Consider the following 23045-nt stretch of genomic DNA (forward strand, 5'->3'; position numbering starts at 1 on the left):
AGGCTGCATTGGAGCAATTCTAATAAAAGAAGGCAGTGCTGCTAAGGGAGAAGTGGTAGGAATCTCCCCAGAGAACGCCAAGGTAAGTGTACTTATCTTAGATAGTCTCTGGCTCAACAACCTTACATTATGGATGAAATACATGAAAATGCTGGGAGTTTAATTTCTAGAAGTTTTATTTCTGAAGCCCACCTAAACAAAGCATAAAAATTACTCTGCTGAATTATCACTGACTATAACATTTTAGAGTCTGGGAAATATAGTGCTTTAGTATTCACATAAATATAAATATTATAATGGAAATTTAGTTTTATTTTTGTTGGGGGTGAGAATGTAGACTAAGTTACATTAAAAACACTGTGTGTGGTTTTCAGCAATACTAATAAAAATAACATATTTCATTTCCTAGAAAAGAGCTATGTTTCTATTATACAGCAAGTTTTAACGCTAGTTGTCTTGATGTTAAAATGAACGTGATGAAACATATATTTGTCCTACTCCATCCAATGACCATAAATGCTAAATGCTGAGTTAACCAATATAGTGATTTCTAAGTTTCATTTATTGTGCAAATAATTTTTGATCATCTATTACATGCAGCAACTGTACCAGATTCTGAGAGGACTAAAAGAAATTAAATTTTAACATCCATTTACTAAATATGTGCAGATCACTACACTGCTGGAATCACAGAAATGAATAAGAGCATTATTTTCAGGATCTTGCAACCACTGGTTGGGGTGGAACGATTTCTGAAAAATTGAAAGGATCGAAAATCTTCAAGTATTTGCCAACTTAAAACAAACTCCGTATTGGTACTACGGTATGCTTTCTGTGCATCTGTTTTAAAAGAAATCCTAGATGAGGTTATCTTTTTACAGTATCTCCTCTCAAATAAATTTATGTAGGTTTTATTTTGCATGCACAATAAGGGCCAGCAACTCTTCCAACTTCATTCACACTCTTCCATAGGCTGTATGTAAAGTCTACTGCATTAGCTGAAGTTTATCCTACAGAGCATGTTACCAAATAGATTCTAACATTCTGAAAAGTCATCCTAATTTTTCTGTTCTTATCTTCTGAATTACTGTAAGCAGTGAATTACTGGAGGAGAAAAACCCATGCCTAAAATTTGTCTGTCTGGTGCCAGTCTCAGATCTACACCAAACATCGCTCACTATTCAGAAGTGTGGCCCCCTGAAAATACAGGCCAGATAGCACCTCTCTGTCTTCAAAGATTCAAACCAGATTTCAATCTGGGATTTCTCTACAGGCTGCTTCCCAGATAATGCAAGTTTGAAAAATTTGCATTTCATGAAAACAGTGTTGTATAAACACGTATTGTCTCACTTTACCTCCTATTTATTAAAATCAGCATTGAGCCTTTGGGACTTGTCTCTGGAACCATCATAAGGTACATTATACCAACAGTCTAGCCAGAGACTCAAGATATCGGTAAAACGAGGTAACACAACCTGCCTATAATTATATTACGTATAAACTAATATTTATTACTATTGGAAACAAACTTTTCCCCTCAAAAGAAGACCTCAAGAACAGAAGGGGACAGTAATATTTTTTTTTCCACAGTAATGAATTTTCAGGCATTTCTAAGAGTACAGTCACCTATTTTAAATACTGTAAATTCTGTTACATCTCACTTGGATGGGTATCTAATAAACAAATTATTACATATCTTCTCATTTAAATTATGACTGAAATTAGAAATAATCTTTATTTAATACGACTGTTTTTAACACCATATGGGAGGTAAAATAACTAAATGAAAATTGTTCACGTAAATGTGATAGGAGTGAGGAAAAAGCAGTATTTCTTGACATGTGGCATGTCACTCAGGAAAGGAAAAGGCCCATCATATCCAAAATGCCAGCTTGGATATTCCCTTGCCACCCACTTCACGAACAGACATACCACATGGCATTAAATGCTGCAACCTTTCCTAAAAATGCCACTTGGATTGGTCTGCTGTGGTGAGTGTATAAGAACTCTTGGTCTGTCTCATGAGTTTGTGATTTCAAGGAGAAGAATCCAGTAAATAACACTGGCTAAATTTTGCCCTCAGATGCTTGGCATAAATGATCTGTGAGGATCCTGGAACTTTTGGCTGTTTTCACATTGATGAAATAAATTATGCTACTTGAAAAAAATTCTATGGAACATAATGCTATACAGTCATAGTCAACTATTTGTAAAAGTCTCAAAGAAGATCTAGGTTATTTACCATAGATTTTTTTCTCCTGGCAAATATGAAAACAATCTTAACATTTTATTTGCTCTTCAGAAATACAATGTATGTGATATAAAACCCTTTGTGCACATGTTTCAAACTATTAATGTTCTATACTTCTTTCTATAAGGTAGTAGTAGCTAACAAATGTGCTGTCGACACATATTTTCCCATTTTCCAAGCTTTATGTCTTTATGTGTTCTAGCGTTATTTTAAAAAATCCATTACCAGTAAAAATATTGAATACATTGATTATTATACTCCAACAAACGCAAAATATCTTGAAAACTTACATAAACAAAAAATTAGTTATGTGAGTAGTGAGACATATATTTTCTTACATTATTTATTTCTCATAAAACAGTGGTGATTGACTAACTCTCAAGAGACAGAATGTAATTTTGTAAACCAACCTCGTATTGTTCAGATTTAAGAGGCAACCCAAGAAGATTATTCTGACTAGGTAGGACTTGGTTGCTGTCGTATGGGGGGGAAGAAAACCTGCACAATTAAATGACAGATTGTTACATATCTTCCTAACAAGAGGGGCAAACTGATACTGCAAGCAGCCAGAACAACATAATTAAAATGGAATTCCAAGTTTATATTAATAGAATAATAAGTTAATTAAAACCAAGATCAACTGAACTTTCTATTTACACCAGTTCAGACAGCCCAAGAGGAAAGGAACTCTATTTTAGAGACATATGTGACTCTTTGAGCTTCTGTTATCCAGGTGCCATTTCTGATGGAGCACATGTGCACTGAACAGTTGGCAAAGAAGGAAAAAGATTACTGTAGATGTATGTGCAGATAGCTCCTCTAATGATATAAAATATGTCTGGAAAGAAAGCAGGGCTTCTTTGTAAAATGAAAAATTCCCCATGACTTTTTATTCCTTCTTAGGCTCTGAATCTGATTTGAGAATGTTTCTGTAAATGAGGATATATACTTTTACTTATGATGTATATGGAACAAAAATAGATTTAATAATCTGTAAGTGATGAAGTTATACACATAAATTGGCTAAGACATCCAAAGAATTTAGGATCTGTTTTCCATTTTATCTAAATGCACCATGAATAGGTTGCCTGTCAAAGTAGAAAGAATTTTATAAAAGTATCCGGTAGCATACATTATACTACATTGCTAGGTATGGTTCTTTTCTTGAAATCCAATGCAACTATTTAAAAAGATATTTCTGAAAACTAAAAATACCAGCAGAAAAAATTCAAGATGTTCTAGTTTCAGTACTTTAGAAAATATTGGTCCCAAGGGGTGCTTTTATAAAATTATTTCCCTTTAATGCATTGATTGCTGCTCAGCTAATCTTCATCTGGTTTCAGATCAGGGTCAACATCTGTGGACAGTCTGAGATAAAAGAAAGCATAGAAAGCCAATAGAAGGGCCAATATAGCTGCAAGTACGAGGCCAACTTCCTGAGGAGGAAAAAAAAAAAAAGTAGGGTTGAAATTGATGAAAAGAGATTGGTTACTGTTATGAGTTTCATCAGATAAAATCACCATATAATTCCATCATCTAGAATAATAATTTGAATCTAATAATCACATTCTCTGTGTTTATTACTTCTGGTCATGAAGTAAAGTAACTTATTTTGTACCAGACAATACCCACTACCTTGACAAGTACATCAGTGGGTGACTCATTCCTACTATTACTCCCATTTAATTTGTTTGTGCTTTTCTAATAGCAAAATTAAAATTTATAATTTTAATATATTTGCCTGGTTTGGATATTAAGATGCGAGTGCAAGCAGTGTAGTTTGTGCTCACAGTTTATCTGTTTTCTGTTGGAGTATGCTCAACTTTATTTACTGCTTCAATAAACTTGTTATTAGCTCTCAGTTTTGGACACAGATTTTTAAAACATCTATCTTTCTTTTTCTAATGGGATGAACCTATATTATAACCAGTTTTTAAATTATGTCTCTGTAAACCTTTATTAATATTATTTTGTTGAAACTCTAATTTTTAAACTCTAAATCGTACAGTTTATAATGTGGGGGAATAAGACTGAGTACTTTCGGCTCATGAAGGATGATATAATGTACTTTATCAAAACTGTGAAGGGTGATTCTGAATATTTCATTTGGTGATTTGGTGTGGGTTACATTAATTAATTAATTATGTTAAAATGGTAGTCAAAAATTTCCTGTATACATTATGGAAAAATCCCACTATCTCTTAAAAAGTCTATAAACTTCATACATATATGAAATATATACTATATACTTGTACATACAAGTTGTATATACAACTTGTGTTTTATACACACAGCATTAAGAAATGTTCTCAATATTAACATATCATTTGGCTAAAAAGGGCAAAAAAGAGCAACTAATGTCAGTTGCATACCCTAAAGAGCCTAATATGCCTTTCTAATTTTCAATTGTGTAACACACCAGTTCCTGGCATTGTTTTCTGGAGAAGCAGTTTATTTGCATTTACATGAATTATTTTACATTTCATAAGAATGTAAAATTAATAATTCAACATATGCCACCTAATAAACTTTCAAAACATTGCAATGAATTTGATTTAGAACCAACATGAAATTTTTACCTGGATGTTGAAATTACAAATGGGTGCCATATACAGATATTTAGCTTCAAAGTTATATTGATTTAGATTTCCAAAGTAAGAAAATAAGCATTGATAAAAATCATGAGGTTGGGAGACTCAGTGTCAACTATTTTTGTAAGATTTGATTTTTTTTAATCTAACACATCAATATAATGTCAAATGAAAGTGAGTTTTTCTTTGTTGCAGTTGGAATACTTTGGCATCTCAAAAGGGCATGGCAGCATCAGACAGGTTTCATTTATATTCTTATATCCACAGCTGTGCTCCCAGACCCATCTGGTTACACAGCTACTAATTTTAAGAGGCTGTAATAAACAAGTGACACACAACTGCAAACTCCATCTGTTCTGTATAGTGGACAACAAAACTGCCCAACAGCAGTCACCGTCCACACAGGCTTAAAGAGAGAACAAAGTTTTTACTCTTGATTGGCGGCCATCATCTCCATCTCATTTGATAATCACCTCTAATTGCTGCCTTTCAACAGCTCCTTGTCCCTGCGAACAACTCCTTACCATCTCCACTATACATTTTCAGACTATCCAGGGGCATGAAAAAGTGTTTTAAGGGTAAGAAGCAGAGAACATTCATAGAATACAACTTCAGAGGATCCATTAATTCCGTTAATCCTATTGACTATATTGTGCAGGGGGTTGGGCTAGGAATGGAGAGGAATAGCATCCTTTTTTTTTTTTTTTAAATATCCCTATTCTGTTGGGTAGATGACCTTTGTGGGGGCTGGATGTATAAGGGTTAAAACAATGGTAAAATTTGAAAATACTGCTTTCAGGATGCTGGTGACACTAATCATAACTTAGAGACTTGCAGGTATTTATGGCCCCCCACCTCCTGGCCATTTGTAGTTTTACATCAGAAATAACCAAAAAACAAACAAACAAACAAACAAACAAACAAAAAACCCTAACATTTCCAGATGGCTCATCCCAAGAGGTTGTTAGCAGGATATGGTTGACACTTGAATATTTTATTTATGTAGCAAATAAATTAAATTCTTGATCCTTATTCTTTTATTATGATTACACCTTTCAAATAAACCATTTAAACAAACTAATGAATCAACACATATAAATTATCTTTTTTCCTCCTAAATACTAGAAAAAATGGGTATTTACATTCTAAAAAATTTTAGTGATGTTGTAATTCTTGAAAAATAATCTAACTGAACAGCAACCAAATAGTAAATATTAGTTGTGGGACTCATTTCATATGGAGTCATAAATTATAACATTTTGTTTACATTGGTAAGACATAGGAAATAAAATAGCTTCTAAATAGAAATTAATTCTAGATTTTGACACAGCAATAGTCACATCTTATTCTGAATTATGACTGTTCTCTCAAAACATTTTCTAAACATACATTTATAAAATAGTGCTAAAAAGTCTTTGAGCATAAAAACTACAATGTATATCTTTCTATCTCCAGTCCCAGATTTCTTAATCAATACTGTTGATTTTATATGGTAATGAAATCTGGAAGTTATTTCTGTAGAAGTTCCTCCAAAATGATCATGTCTTATTCATCTTTCTTTCTTACAGGTTCTACAACACTGTAATATTTATAGCATTTCTAAATAAATAAATAATATAAATCTTGAGTAAGATTTATATAATCTACACATAAAGTATATTAAAATTATGCAATACTTTGAAAACTTCACAACAGTAATATCAGTATCTCCACAGCAAAACTGAGAACATTTTATAAGATACAATACCACAATACAGACTTAGTTGAAGCAGGGGATCTGAAGGCTAATGACAAACATCCAAGGGAAGTCTTATTTGTACAAACCAGTAATGGCTAATTCAAAGAAACCTTTTCTCAATCAGCTAACAACTCACAAATGAATTCTATGCACTAGGTTCAATGTTAAGTGTTTTCATTGTCTTATTTAACTCTCCTGACAGCCCTGTGAAGTAACGGCATAATCGCCATTTTACAAATATGGCAGCTTGGACTAGCTAGATCATGGTAACAGTAAGAGGCAAGAAGAATGTGATCCTAAGTCTCTTTATTCTTTGTTCAGTGTTGTCATTGCTGTTATTTTTCTATTCCATGCACCTGTTCATATTTTCTATAGATTTAAATTATTTTAAGAGCCTAACTAGGATTCATTCTAAAAATAAGTAGTAAAGTGATAAAATATTGTAATATTATGGTCATCCTATATCAACGAGATAAGAGTCAAACATGTTTGATGTTCATTAGTCCTTAGTTGCTTCTCTGACATTATCAATATGGATAAAATCACTCACTGGGGAAATTAAACAGCATTAAATGGCAATTGCTGAAAGAAACTTCGTTATTTAAAATCCTATGCTAAAATGACAAGGCAATCAAAGTTTGACAGGGCAAACTAATTAGTATGCCAGATTTGAAATATAAAACACCTCCATGGTTCTAATTCTAAAAAGTTTCATATAATTTTAATGGGCTCTTCAAATAATTTTTAAGACAAAGTAAACAATGCTTAAAGTTAAGGGTTTTGTTTACCATAGGTTTACAAAACAAAATGATATGCTACCTTATTAAAAAGGAGCTGGGTTCTGATGTCAGTTAGAAATTCTTTTGTATATACTTTAAATCAGAAATGAGATCTCAGAAAATTTTTTTCCCATAAAAAGATAAGCAAATTCTACATTGTTTATAAAAAGATCTTAGATAATGGTGCTAAGGTAGATTTATCTCATACTATGACAGTGATTCCCTCAAATTGAAATAATAACAAAAATTATAAGAAGAAACAAAAGAGGATGTGCTTACATTCATGAGTGGCTGCACTATTTCTCAAATTCTAATTTGTAGTTGCTCATTACATTGTGCCACAAGTGGATTTTGCTACACCATTATCTTTCTTTAAAAACAAAACAAAACAAAAATACTGCATTGTGAGAGATAAAAGTGAGTGACATGAGTACCTTGGTGGAGAATGACAAATAATGCTCTCATTACAAGAGATAACCATCAGGTAACTAACTGTAAAAAACAAACAAACAAAACAAAAACAAAAACAAAAAAACAAAAAACAAAAACAAAGACAAACCCAAGTATTAGTTTTAGGAAGATCATGTCACAGAAATAATTGTTAGTATGAATAAAATAAATTAGAAGAAAACTTCAAAAGATTAATCATCTCTCTTTTAAATAAAAAGCCAATTCACTTTTTTTCATTAAAAACTGACACACAGCACTGAGATTGTTGTTGTGAAAACATACCGTACCACACGGCAATGCTTGATCAAAATCAGCAATCAGGAGTAAAAAGAAAGCAGTGTTTCGTGATCATAATAGCAAATTCTGGAAGACAACCAAATATATCATCTGGCTGTTCAACAGCTGTTACAGCCTGGTAGTAATACCTTGGCATTTGCTATGAGCTATAACTTAGAAAAATTGATTTTTCATCTGCCAGATAAAACCAAAATCTCTTTTTAACATTTAATATTTAAATAAAGTATATACACTAGCCACTTTACTTTTACACATTTGACAGCAGAACTGTCAAGTTAATTTTTGTATTTATAGTTTGATTAACCTCTAAATATTTGGCAAAAAAATAACATGAGTAATAATGTAAATGTAATTTTGTTGAACTTCATTGTGCTATCACATTGGATTAGTATCTGCTAATATCATTCTCAGATGCATTTATCCCTCTTAAGCAGTTAAAACACTGGTTTTCTAAAAGAACAAGTTTGGGGACATCATTAGAATTTTATCATAGAGAGTACTGACAATAATAATAAAGCACAGAGTAAAATGACACACATTGATGATCTAAGTATATATAATTATAAGTAAAATTTCAATAACCATAAAAGTAAATTTATTGAAAATGAAAGAAAATTTTTTATTCCGGTCACATAAGTCACTGAAATGTTTGAACAATATATACAGTGGCTAGAGAGAAAATAAATTGCAACTTTAAGTATAACTGGCTCTCTTGTGTGACCCTGTATTTTATTATAAGACCTAGTAAAATCTCAGAATTGGAATGATGTTTTCCATTAAGCAAATTCTTTATAAAAATCTTCAATTCTGGCATTCAACTTTGATTTTGAAATGTCATAAAACATTTAGAATTCAACATTCATGCAATCCAGTTTTAGAAAATGAAATGGCATGCATATATCAAACTTTAAAGTTACCAAATACAGGTACCTTTATGCCTATTGCTGTTTTCTTTGCTTCTGCTTTTAATTTGGTTGCTCGTAAAATAGGTTTGGTTTTTTTATAATCTTGTTTACCTAAAAAGAAACAATTTCAGGCAGTGAGCTATGCTTATATATAATTCAACTTTAACAGCCATCTGAAATGTCCAAGAATGTTTAAATACAGTAAAACTTGGACACAGAGTTGAAAAGTAGCTCCCAGTTATGGAAACCATAAACTTGTCACCCAAAGGTCAACCTCTCCTCGTCTCTTGATTTTAAAGGAAGAAGAGTTGACAGACATCTTTGATTTGGTGTCCTGTGAAGAACTAAAAAGATAAAAACTCATTTCAGAGAGTAAGATGTTTAAAGATAGTAAGCCTTTTGGAAGCATTTAGGACAAATAGGTAAATGAATATACATAAGGTCCCAGTAACAGGTAAAGTTAACTTTATCTTCCTAAGTGAACAAGGAGAGCTCATTACAATTATTTTATTAGTGATATATTAAGTATCCAAATAACCAATTTGAGGAATATCCTCAAGTTTTCTGTGAATAAGAAACTAAGAATGTAAATACTTAACTTTTAGTCACTGAGTTCCTTAAAAAAATACATATTTAACTTGTTTGCTCTCGATAGAGGACAGAATAAATACGCCTAGATAAATGTGTAGGTTAGCTACTTAGATAATAGTTTCAATCTTTACCACATTTCATAACCAAAGATGAACAAAACTTAAGTTATTATCACCAAACTTTCTTTTTTGTGTACCATTTGATGACACCACTAATGAGTAACAAAACTGGATTTGTGTGTAACCTGTATGTAACTAATGAGTTACATAACCTGTGAAGAAAACAGATTTAACAACAACAAAGAGCAATAACAAAAGCATTCACTAGAATAATATACTATGTTGTTAACCAGACTTTAACTAAGAACCGGGTCAGTGAGTCTCAAATACAATCCGTCACTCTGGGAGTTAGCATATGACCATATAATCTCTCTTTTATATTCTCCTTAGTTTGCCTTATTTCTATCTTACCCCATTTCCTTCATGATTGATTTCCTTCCAAACCTTACCCCTGTATCTCCTTATAACACAACTTTTAACTTTAGTTTCCACATCTTCCCCCACACTGAAATAAATCTGAAAGCTGTTCATCTACACAATAGTATATTGTAAAAAGTTAATGTGCAATATATTAATGCATTTGCTAATAACTTGAAAGTTGCCCTTAAAATTCCATACAGATTTTTAGAACTAGAAATGGCAGGAAGAGGGTTGCCTGGGTGGCTCAGTTGGTTAAGTGTTGGACTTCGGCTCAGGTCATGATCTCACGGTTCGTGGGTTCGAGCCCTGCACCGGGCTCTGTGCTGACAGCCAACTCAGAGCCTGGAGCGTGTTTCAGATTCTGTATCTCCCTCTCTCTCTGACCCTCCCCTGCTCACACTGTCTCTCTCAGAAATAAATAAGACATTAAAAAAAAAAGAAAAAGAATGGCAGGAAGAAGTGAATCAAATGGATGGGAGTAATGAAAAAATGCTCTATTTATATTCATTAGATACTTAAAGTGTTTGTTTAGCTGAAGAGCTATGCGTTTTGTTTTTTTAAAGAGTCAGTGTATGTTATTTCCTTAACTGCTATCATATAGCAGTCATTCTGGATCTATGAACATGCAGAAGCTTAATAAATATTATTTGATGATAAGGTTTAATGATCCAGAAATGAACCAATTGTAAAAATGTACATCAAATGATCTAAATTTAAATTATAGAATGAACAAAATACAGAAAAATATTACTCTGACCCATTTTAAATTAGCAACATTTAATTTTGCTGAAAAAGCCTTGACAAGTGTTCACTCTGATTTCACATCTGAACAGTCAAACTATTCATGTCATTATTCCTGCTGAGATATAAACAGTTCAGAACAATGAAAATGGTGACACGTCAAATGCTTCTGCTCAGGATTACGAAAACAAATTTCTAAGCAGAATCTAAAGAGAAATTTGAAGATGATAGATTTGAGGCCAAAAAGCCATTTATTGTTTTATCTTATATATGCTCTATAATAATCTCTGGGTGCAATAGGGAAAAAATAAAAAAGGATTGTCTTCACCCAAATGTTTTTCATATACTAATGTATTACTCTGGGTGATGTGTCTATCATAAAACAAATTCAAATACATACCAAAGGAGTCGATGTTACAGTGAGAATTTATCACTCTACTTCACTTGTTGTATAACTTCTTGGTTAAATGTGTTCTATTTCAATTCAACTCCTGTAATCTCTTAGAGAATAATACCTCTAGATTTATATTAAAGTTGATAGGAACATTTGAAAATGTATTTATAATAAATAGATGGTTTAAAAATTATTTATACCTGGTACTTCTCCAAATAGTGCATCTGTCATTAATTTAGCACTCTGCTTGCTGACTATGATATCCAAAAGTATAGACTGAAAAATGTAGTTTCAGTCTACCAAGTGAAAACGTTTATGGGGCATCTGTTAAGTTCTTTATAACCAAAACTAGATATTTCTATTTTACTCAAAGAGGTTTTCAGCATTTAAATTTTTTATGACTTCAAGAAAGATACCTTTGCCCACAGGATTATAAAAAATGTAAAACAGAGAAGCCCCTGCCTCCCAAGTATTTAACTTAGAAGAAATACACATCCACACCCACATACACATATATATAATACATATATAATAATCTAGATTGTATATGTATATGGCTTCTTGGACACAGGTCTGATTTTGGTGATGTCAATAATGCAATAATCAAAGTAGCTGTTTGGCAATTGCTGGTTTTATTTATTTATTTATTTATTTATTTATTTATTTATTTATGTTTATTTATTTTTGAGAGAGAGAGTGAGTGGGGAAAGGGCTGAGAGAGAGGGGGGCATAGGATCCAAAGCTGGCTCTGTGCTGACAGCAGTGAGCCCAATACGGGGGCTTGAACTCAGGAACCAGTATATCATGACCTGAGCAGAGGTCAGACACTAAACCAACCAACTCACCCAGGCACCTCTGCTCATTACATTTTATATGAGAGGAAACCTGGATAATTCAAGACTATGAAGCTAATCTGGGACCTCAATTATCTAGTTTTTCTGTTCAATGGCACCATTCATCACATTTCTGTATTTTCGTTTCCTATGGCATAGTTTAGGTAACAAAAGCTTTTTTTCTCTATCCCCAAGTTTCCTGATTGAATGATTTATGCTTCCTCTCTCCGACATAACCCTATAATACTATTTTATTATATTTTATTTTTAAATTAACATGCAGTGAAATTGGCTTTTTTCCTTTTGGTATACAGTTCTATGAATTTTAATGCTCTTGTATAGATTCATGTAATTACTACCATAATCAGGATACAGAATAGTTCTACTATTCCAAAACCCTCACTGTGCTGTCCTTTTATATCCGCCCCTCCTCCTACCCATAGTTTCTGGTAACCCTTGTTCTACTGTCCATTTCTATAGCTCTGTCTTCAATAAAGTGGCAACAATGTGACAATGGCTACTTTTATTCAGCATAAGGCCTTTAAGTTTTACCCAGGTTGTATGTATCACCAATTCATTCTTCTCAATTGCTGAATAGCATTCTATTATGTAAAGGTACCAGAGTTTGTTTATCCATTCACTCACTGAAGTGCATTTGGGTTACATCTAGTATTTAGCAAATACTACAAGAGTTACCTATAAACACAGGTGTACAGATTCTTATATGAACACAAGTTTTCTTTCAATTTATCTAAAGTAGGACTGCTGAGTCATATGGTAAGTAAGTATTTTAACTTTGTAAGAAACTGCCAAATCATTTTTCTAGAGTGGCTATATCATTTCACATTCCCACCAGCAATGATCAGAGTTCTGGTAGTTTTACATCAGAACTAGTATCAGTATAGTTTCACCAGGTTATCTAATTTTTAGCATACATACAACTGTTCCTTTATAATCCACTTTATATCCATAAGATAATATACCCTGTTTCATCAATGATATTAGTAATTTGAGTGTTCTTGGTTTTTCTTTTTTTTAGATAGTGTAACTAAAGATTTTTCAATTGTGTTGATCTTTCTAAATAATAAAGTTTTAGTTTTCCTGATTTTTTCTACTGTTTTTATCTTCTGTATGTTATTTCCACCTTAATCCTTATTATTTTCTTCCTCCAGCTTGTTTTGGGTTTAGTTTGTTCTTCATAGTCTAACTTGTTTAAGTAGAAAGTTAGGCTATTGATTTGAAATCTTTCTTCTTTATAAACATACTGATTAACAGGGATAAATTGCTATCTAAGTACTGCTTTAGCAGCATCTCATAAATTATCAAGGAGAAGAAAAAAGCTACACACAAAAACTATATGTAGTCAAGTATTATAATTCTCCATGGTGTTACCTTTATTGGTTAGTTTTGGTTATGTTGTTGTTTGTGTATGTAGATTCGAATTTACTGTCTTGTATGCTTTCACTCCAGCCTGCAGGACTCCCTGTGGTGTTTCTTGCAGGGCATGTGTGCTATTAACAAATCATCTAGTTTGGCTTATCCAGAAACATCTTAATTTCTCCCTTTCTTGAAGGATAGCTGTGCTAGACATAGAATTCTTGTCTGGCAGTCTATTGTTTTCAGTACATCTTATGTCATGTGTTTGTTACTTTTCTCTGCTGTTTTAGATTCACTCTTTATGTATGACATACAAACAATAGTTTGACTATAATGTGGCCCAGTGTGGATCCCTTTGAGTTTATTGTACCTGAAATTTATTGAGGTTCTTGGATTTAAAAAAAATTAAAGGTTTTCATCAAATTAGGGATGTTTTGGAGTATTATTTTTTCAATACCCTTTCTGACCATTTTTCTCCCTCCTTTTATTCTAGAACTATTATTATACATAGATTGGTATTATGGATGGTGTCCCAAGGTCTCTGTGCCTCTGTTCATTTTTTGTCATTCCTCATTCACTCATTTCATGTTCTCAGAGAGTATAATCTCAATTAACTTCTTTCCATGTTCTCTGATTCTTCTGCCAGTTCACATCTGCTGTGAAGTTCCTCAGAGAAATTTTTATAATTATTATGTTATTCAACTCAAGAATTTCTATTAGCTTTTTCAAGTATACGTAACTTACATTTCTATAGTAAGATGCTTTATTTGGTGAGGCATCATTCTTGTATTTCGATTCTTTAGACATGATTTTCTTCAGTTTCTGAACATATCTCAAACAGCCGACTTAAAGCCTCTGTTCAATTAAATCCAAGTATGAGGTCCCTGAGTGGTTCAGTTAAGTGCCTGACTCTTGGTTTCAGCTCAGGTCATGATCTCACTGTTTGTGAGTTTGGGCCCTCCATCGGGCTCTGTGCTGCCAGTGAGGAGCCTGCTTGGGATTCTGTCCCTCCCTCTTTGCCCCTCCCCTGCTTGCTCTCTCTCTCTCTCACTCTCTCTCTCAAGAAAAATAAATAAACTTGAAAAAAATTAGTTCAAGATATGACCTTTATTAGAGACAATTTCTATTCTTTTTCTCTGTATGGAGTACACTTTGCTGATTCTTTGTTCATTTTATAAGTTTTGTAGAAAACTGGACACATCAAATTATGTCATGTGGCAACTCTGCAAATCCTATATCCCCTATGATATTGTTACTGTGGTTTGCTTTTCTTTTGTTGGTTTTAGTATTTGTTTTCTTAGTGACAATTTTGGTCTTATTCTATAAAGTCTGTATTCCTGTCCCATGCAGCCACTTAGCTTAATGTTCATCTAAAGACTGGACAAATATTTTCTTAAATGTCTTGAATCAATAAGTCTTCCACCTTTGCTGGGGCTCTCTGAAGTGTGTGTGTGAGTGTGAGTGTGTGAGTGTGTGTGTGTTGGTATACATTTTCCAGCTTTAACAGGAATTTATAGTTCTGCCTTAGCCTTCACTTCCTGCTAGGTTTCTCAAAGTCAGCAGGTCAGCAATAGATAAGAAATGTTATAGTCTTTTCAAGTCTGTATTGGACATAGCATAGCCCTTCCTCCACAGGCTGTGGCTTTCCAGATTCCCAGAAATCTATGTTGGAGAATTTTAAAGACCCTATGGACATCTCTTTGCCCAGTATTTTATATTTTTAGAATGACCTCCTGCTGGTCTGAAGTAGTCATCCTTCTTCAAGTAGTTGTGATGTTAAAAAACTTGCCACCTACTCTATTTGTTAAATGCTGGAAGAGAGCTCTTTGCCAAGCGAGCTCTAAGTCCAGTCAAATAAGGACAAGTTTTGAGAATGAGGGTTTTTGGTGAGTTAACAGACAGGTCAAATATGGACAGTTCTCTGGGAATGGAGTGCAGCATAGCTCCAAACCCATTCTGCCTCCTTCAGTAATTACAGGATGCTCTTTTTCACAACTACTATAGTTGCAAGGTTGAGGACAGATAGATGGAAGTAAGGTCCGTTAAAACCCAACAAAGTCTAATGTTCTTACTGAGATTCAGCTGTTTTTCTGGAATAAACACTCCCTGGATTACTGTAAGAGTTTCATTAATTTCCAGATTTCAGAAAAAGTTGATTTTGACCATTTTTTCAGTTTTTTTTCAAATTTTTTTTTCTGAGAGAGAGAGAGAGAGAGACAACGTGAGCAGGGGAGGGTCAGAGAGAGAGAGGGAGACACAGAATCTGAAACAGGCTCCAGGCTCTGAGCTAGCTGTCAGCACAGAGCCCGACATGGGGCTCGAACCCATGAACTGTGAGATCATGACCTGAGCTGAAGTCGGAAGCTTAACCAACTGAGCCACCCAGGTGCCCCAGATATTTTTTACATTGCTCTTATTGTTTTTACAGAGAGGCAGACTTTGAGATCTTTTTTATTCAAGAAGTGCTTCCACTCCATCTGTGTACTTCTAATGTCATTATATTTGAAGTTACTTTCTTTTATACAGCCTATATTTAAGTCATTTTATAAAATTTCAGACTGAAAATCTACTGTCCTTTAATTGGTATGCTTAGAGCATTAACATTTAATGAAACTATTAATGTGTTTTTATTCAGGTCTACTATTTCATTCTTGCTTTCTTTTTGTTTCCTTTGACTTGTTCCTGTTTCACTTTTCCTGCCCTGTTTTTGAAGAATTTAAATATTTCTTAGTATTTTATTTGAGTTATTATGATTTGGGAGCATCTGGGTAGCTTAGTTGGTTAAGGGCTTGATTCTTGACTTTGACTCAGGTCATGATTCCATGGTCATGAGATCAGACCCCACATCAGGCTTTATGCCGAGCAGGAGTCTGCTTGAGACTCTCTCTCTCCCTCTATCCCTCTCCCAACTTGTGCTCTCTCTCTCTCTCTCAAAAAAAAATATTATGATGATTTTGATATATCTTTTAGTATGTTTTCATAATTGTCCTAGAGATTACCAAGCGTATACTTTTTAGATTATAATTCAAATCAATGTTTTATTCAATTCCCTATTTATAAGCATAATATACATTATTTTCAAAATTGTAATGTGCAAAATATAATACATTTCATATTCTTATATAATGGAAATAAGCAGCATAGAGCTTTGTAGCGCGAGTTCTACCAGAAGTAGTTTCTATCTTTTGACTTTGCTATGCTTACATTTGACCTTCTTGGCCATGTATCATAGGTTAGGAAAGTTGATGTATGTAGTGGACTTCTACTAATTTAGGACTTTAAATATCTGAAACAAAGAATTATAAAGGTGAATACACTGCTGTAGCACAGGTGTGCTTTCCTTACAAATGCCAGGCAAGACAGCGTTGTCCCTATTTGATGCACGTTCTTATTACAGCCTTACAATTTTGCAATAAAAAGTGAAAGGTACATGCATAGTTAGAAGGATTATTATACTCTTGTTACTGGAACTTTATATTCATGATAAAAACTACATAATACTATGTAGTATTACATTACTAAAATTTAGTTATGAAATAAAATGTCCTACTACTGTTCTCTCCAGTTTTGTGACCAATTTAATTGAAGAGCACCCTGAAGTTGCCAGATCTGTACTATTAAAAAGTTACACTATTATTTTTAACTATTCATGTTCATAGACATTTCTTGATATTGTGAAACCAAAACAAAGTATTGAAATACAGAAATAATGTCCAGGCTGATACATGAAGACAAACGCCATTCTCAATCTTCAATCTCAAAGACCACCATCAAAACAGTCATAACATTCTCTTTAGTTTTCTCTATTAACCACACATTATAACTTAAATTTATGAAATATGGTTATACTAATAAAATACCACCTACTTATGTTTAAAATAAAGTTGTAAAATTAATATTCTAGTAGAAAATTCTATAATACAGGAAAGTGCTTTTATGGCCTAGTAAGAATACAGATTCTGTTATCCATTATGCATAATTCTTAGAAATGAAAATACAATTAGATAATTGCATTGTTAAGATTGCTGATCCAAACAGAAAATTTATCTGAAAATCATGACATTGAGAGTTAAAATTCCTTCAAATCAATCTGAGAATTTTAACAAATCTAGAATGTGTGTATTTCTGTCAATGTGAATTACTCATTTTAAAACTTCTGTTGCATGTAAAATTCAAGAACATTTTTGGGAAGAAAGTGAAAAAACTTTTCTCGAATATAATAATGATACAACTAAATAATGTACTTGGAAAAATAAGGTTATGAGAATGTCTGGATTTATAAGAACTTACATAAGGCAGAAATACACTGAGGATGTGTGAGCTTTAGTGTTTATACTGTAATAGATTTTAGCTTTCTTTTTTTTTCAAAATGAATTTGGATTTAATGCTGAAAAATGGACATTTAAAAATTAAGAAATCTTAAAATTTGCATTTTCACATAGGAAAATGTGTCATAAAAGTGTTCTTTGAACCTGTATCAGCAACTAATTACCAAACTGCTATAAGTATATACACATAGTTATTGAGTAGAAAGTGAAATCTCTGAAGTTAAGGTTATTTTGGCTTGCAAGTAACAAAATATTAATTATTGCCCATCTGGAAACAAGAAAACTATAAGAAAAAAAATATATAGTAGTTTATTATTTTCACCTGCTTCCAAAATCTTAATTGGCATGAGTTGTTATTTTTTAAGGCTGCCAGATAGAATTGCTGGAACCTCTGAAAATAGGGTGAAATTAGAACCTACCACTGATTATAAGTGTTCTTAGTTAACCTTGTTAACTAAGCATAATTGAAAATGTTCACTTATGGTCATCAGAAATTTTATATTCCATTTTATGGAATATATATGAAATATTTTATGTTTAGACAACCCTTTAATTAATTCATTCATTCATTAAAAATTATTTATTGAGGGGTAGCTGGCTGGCTCAGCATATGACTCTTGATTTCAGGGTTATAAGTTCAACTCTCACCTTGAGTATGAAAATTACTTAAAAATAAACACCTTTTTAAAAAATATTTATTGAGCACTTACTATGTAACCATGTTCTAGGTACTGAATACACAGTAGTGTGAGCAAAATAGACCAATTGCCTATTATCCTTGTTAAAAGATAGGGATGCCTGGGTGGCTCAGTCAGTAAAGCTTCTGACTTTGGCTCAGATCACAATCTCGTGGTTCATGAATTAGAGCCCCACATCAGGCTCTCTGTTGTCAGCACAGAACCCTCTTTGGATCCTCTGTCTCCCTCTCTCTCTGCCCTTCCCCACTCATGTTTTCTCTCTCTCAAAACTAAATAAACATTTTAAAAATAAATAAATAAAAGATAGATAACAAGCAAACAAAAAGATTTTCAATTTCTCATGTGACATAAAGCACTAAAGGGACACCTAGTGCCTCAGTAGGTTGAGCGTCCAACTTCGGTTTAGGTCATGATCTCACTGTTCGTGGGTTCATGCCTGAGTAAGGCTCTGTGCTGACAGTTCAGAGCCTGGAGCCTGCTACAGGTTCTGTCTCCCACTCTCTCTCTTCCTTCCCCATTCATGCTCTGTCTCTCTCTCAAAAATAAACATTAAAATAAACTTTAAAATAAAATAAATATTAAAAAGTTTTTAAAAAGCACTAACAAGAAAAGAAAAATAAAGTTGATAAGGGGGAAGAAAGTAAAAGGGACAGATGTAGTGTTTCAGATAGACTGGTCAGGTAAGGTCTCCTTGATAATGTTACTTGACATTATTACTTGATGTTACTTGACCAGATATTTAAATGAATTTAGGGAGCAAGTCAGGAGGATATCTGGTAGTTGCAATTCCAAATACCGAGAAAATCAAAGTGCGAAGACTCGGGAAACCCAACCCCCCTAGAGAGTCGAAATGTCACTGAAGTCTCTCAAGTCAGAGCTTTATGGGTAATAAAATAAAAATCTGAGACTGAAGTAAGCACCATGGCAGCATGAGGTGTTCCTTTTATTCTCCTTTCATTTACAACTAATCAGACACCCATAACCAAAGAAAAGCACCTCTACATCACATATGAGGACATTCACAAGATCCATCTATTCATATACCCAGAAGTGGGTGGACTGGACAGCAGAGGAAGCCACGGAGCAAGGGGAACTGCAGTGGCACCATGGGTGGCAGCTGCAGAGAAAGCTCCTGCAGGTCTGGTTGTGCGCCAGCACAACCTTTCTGGCAGAGGAGGTGAAGTGTGAAGGTGGTTGGTGAGTGAGGTCTGCCCAGTTGTGTGTTCTGTAGCTAGAAGAAACCATTGTTCTCTCTTAGGAGGGACCACCGTGACTGGGGATAGGGTAGGAAAGAGAAAAAGGCAGACAAAGACAAGGGGAGGGAAGTATCTCCATTGTCTGCCTCAGAGTTCACGCAAAAGAATCACCCACAGACATCTGGGACTCCTTCCTCCACAATCATGGATCCCTCTACAGAGCTGTGGGCACACCCACAGCCCCAAGTGCTAAATACCCACCTATCCCCACTCTGCCACCAGCTTTCTTTTTTTTTTTAATGCCTGGACTCAACTTTTGTGCAAATCAGCTTCAGTAAGAGAAACCAAAATATTATGCTATACCACCACCTTCTGGAAAGTGAAAGGAAGGCTCCTAATTACCAACCTGTCAGAATCACATTAAACAAAATCTTACCTAAATAAGAAAAGTGTACATAACTTCAATGTGGAAAGTGGAAAGTAGGCACTTTTCATCAAATCATGGTAATACAATATGACAAAAAGAAAATGACAATTCTCCAGAAACTGAACCCAAAGACATGGAATGTTGCAATCTAAGGGATATAAGAATTCAAAATAGCTGTTATGAAGATATTCAATGAGCTATAAGAAAACTCAGGCAATAAAAAACTCTCAGGAAAAATGAACAAACAGAGGAGTACTTTGCCAAAGTGACTGGAATTATAAATAAGGACCAAAAAATTCTGGAGCTAAAGAACTCAATAAATGAGATAAAGAATGCATTAGAATGCATTGAAAATAGAGCAGATCAGATGGAAGAGAGAATTCACAAGCTGGAAGATAGTCATCTAGAAATGATTCAGGTAGAAGAGGAAAGAAAGCTAAGATTTTCAAAAAGCAAAGAAATCCTCTAAGAGTTCTCAAACTCCATTAGAAAAGCCAATGTAAAAATAATGGATATTCCAGAATAAGAAGAGAGAGAGAGAAAAGGCAGATAATTTAATTAAATAAGTTTAATTAAATAAAGTTCAATAGCTAAGAACTTCCCAAATCCAGAGAAGGAACTGGATAAAATTCCATGAAGCTTACAAATATACCTTATTACTCAATGCAAAAAGATCATATCCAAGACATATTTTATTAACTGTTAAAAGTCAATGATAAAAAAAATAATTTTAAAGACAGCCAGGGGAAAAAAGATAGTAACCCACAAAGGAATGCCTATTAAATTATGAGTACATTTCTCAGCAAAAACTCCACAGGTCCGGAGATAGTGGAATGATGTATTTAAAAATCTGAAATATAAAAACTCCCAGCCATGAATATCTTATCTGGTAAAGTCATCCTTCACATATAAAGGAGAAACAGAGGCCTTCCCAGACAGACAAAAGAGGGGAAGTTCACCATCAGTAGCTCTGATTTATAAGAAATGTTGAAAAACGCTCTTCCAGCTGTAAAGAAAGGACAAAAGTACCCAAAACTCTGATTAAGGTGACAAGAAGTCAATCAGAATTAGGATTAGAACACTTTATAGAACAGTATTTAGACAAGAAGTCAGTCAGTATTAGAATTAGAATACTTTATAGAATATGTTAAACTATTAATTATAGCTTAAAGGTTAAAGGAAAAGGGCATTAAAAATATTGCTACTACAAACTGGCAACAAGATCACAGCATAAAAAGAGATCATTTGTGACACCAAAAGGGAAGAATGAAATGATATTTTATGGAAAATGAAGATAAATTGCTATCACCAGAAAAAAGAATATCTTAATCATCAAATGTTTTATACAAACCTTGTAGTAACCACAAAAGAAAAATCTAGAGGAGGGACATGAAACAAAAACAGTAGAAACTAAGAAAACCATCACAGAAAGCCACTAACTTAGAAACACACACACAAAAAGAAGATAATAGAAATAATGGAGAGACAAAATAACCAGAAGGCAAGAGATAAACTGACAATCATAAATCCTTACTTACAAATAATCCCTCTAAATGTAACAGGTTAATGGGATTGAACTCACCAATCAAAAGGCAAAGTGGCTAAAGAGTTAAAACAACAACAACAAGGCCCAGCTATATGCTATAAGACACACATGGGTTCAAAGTGAAAGGGTAGAAGATGATACTCCAAGCAAACAGAAACCTAAAAAAGGTGGGTATAACGAAACTTATATCAGACAAAATACACTCCAAGACAAAAAAGGGAAGAAGACATAAAGAAGCTCATTATATAATGATGAAAAGGTCAGTACCTCAAGAGGATATAACAACTGTAAACATATAAGCTCCTAACTCTGTATATCCGAGTACCAAGATGCATTAAGCAAATAGTAATAGATCTTAAGGGAGAAATAGAGGACAATAAATGCAGGGGATTTCAACACCTCATTATATAGCAATGGATAGATCATCCTGGCAGATAATCAACCAAGAAATTTTATAATGAAGCATACTTTACAACAAATGGACTTAATAGACATATACAGAACATTCCATCCAATAGCAGCCAAATACTTATTCTTCTCAAGTGCACATGGAACATTCTCCATCATGGATCATATGATAGGGCACAAAACAAATCTTAGCAAATTTTAAAAGACTGACATAATACCAACTATCTTCCCCGAACACAATGGTATGAAACTGGAAGTTAACAAAAAAAGGAAAGTGAGAAGATCTATAAATATGTGGAAACTAAACAACACACTTCTAAGCAACCATTATGTCAAAAAGAAATAAAACACTAAAACAAACAAAAATGGAAAAACAACATACCAAATAGTCAAATAGTGTGCCAAATCAAATAGTGTGGGTTGCAGCAAAAGCAGTTCTGAGAGGAAAGTTTACAGCAGTAAACACACATATTAAGAAATTAGAAAGATCTCAAATAAATAACTTTACACTACAAGAAATTAGAAAAAAAAAAAGAATAAATAAAGCCTAAAGCTAGCAGAAGGAAGGAAATATTAAAGTTCAAAGCAGAAATAAATGAAATAGAGACCAGAAAAACAATAGAAAAGATCAATAAAATTAAAAGCTGGTTCTTTGGAAAGAGCAACAAAATTGACACACTTTTAACAAGACTAACCAAAAAGAAAGAAAACTTAAACAAATAAAATTAGAAATGAAAGAGTAGACATTACAACTGACACTACAGAACTATAAAAGAAACATCTACTTATCATCAGGAAAATACAAATCAAATCACATGGATATACCAACTCACACTGGTCAGAGTGGCTAAAATGAACAACTCAGGAAACTCCAGATGGTGGCGAGGATATGGAGAAATGGGAACCTTGCACTGTTGGCGGGAATGCAAACTGGTGCAGCCGCTCTGCAAAACAGTGTGGAGGTTCCTCGAAAAATTAAAAAATAGAACTACACTACGACCTAGCAATAGCACTAT

General features: G+C 33.4%; 1 protein-coding gene across 1 annotated transcript in view; it reads right to left on the minus strand.

The window, feature by feature from the left end:
• Positions 1 to 544: 544 nt before the first annotated feature.
• The window catches only part of TRIQK (triple QxxK/R motif containing), a 42475-nt gene continuing 19974 nt past the window's right edge, over positions 545 to 23045 (minus strand). Inside the window, exons 2-3 of the mRNA XM_039225541.1 lie at positions 9037 to 9122; positions 545 to 3687 (exon numbers count right to left, since the gene is read on the minus strand). Coding sequence (XP_039081472.1) covers positions 3574 to 3687; positions 9037 to 9122 — 200 coding nt within the window. The 3' untranslated portion in view covers positions 545 to 3573. The remainder of the gene's footprint in view (positions 3688 to 9036; positions 9123 to 23045) is intronic.

Source organism: Hyaena hyaena, unplaced genomic scaffold (assembly GCF_003009895.1).
Source record: "Hyaena hyaena isolate Hyena2069 unplaced genomic scaffold, ASM300989v1 scaffold_2311, whole genome shotgun sequence".
Taxonomy (NCBI): domain Eukaryota; kingdom Metazoa; phylum Chordata; class Mammalia; order Carnivora; family Hyaenidae; genus Hyaena; species Hyaena hyaena.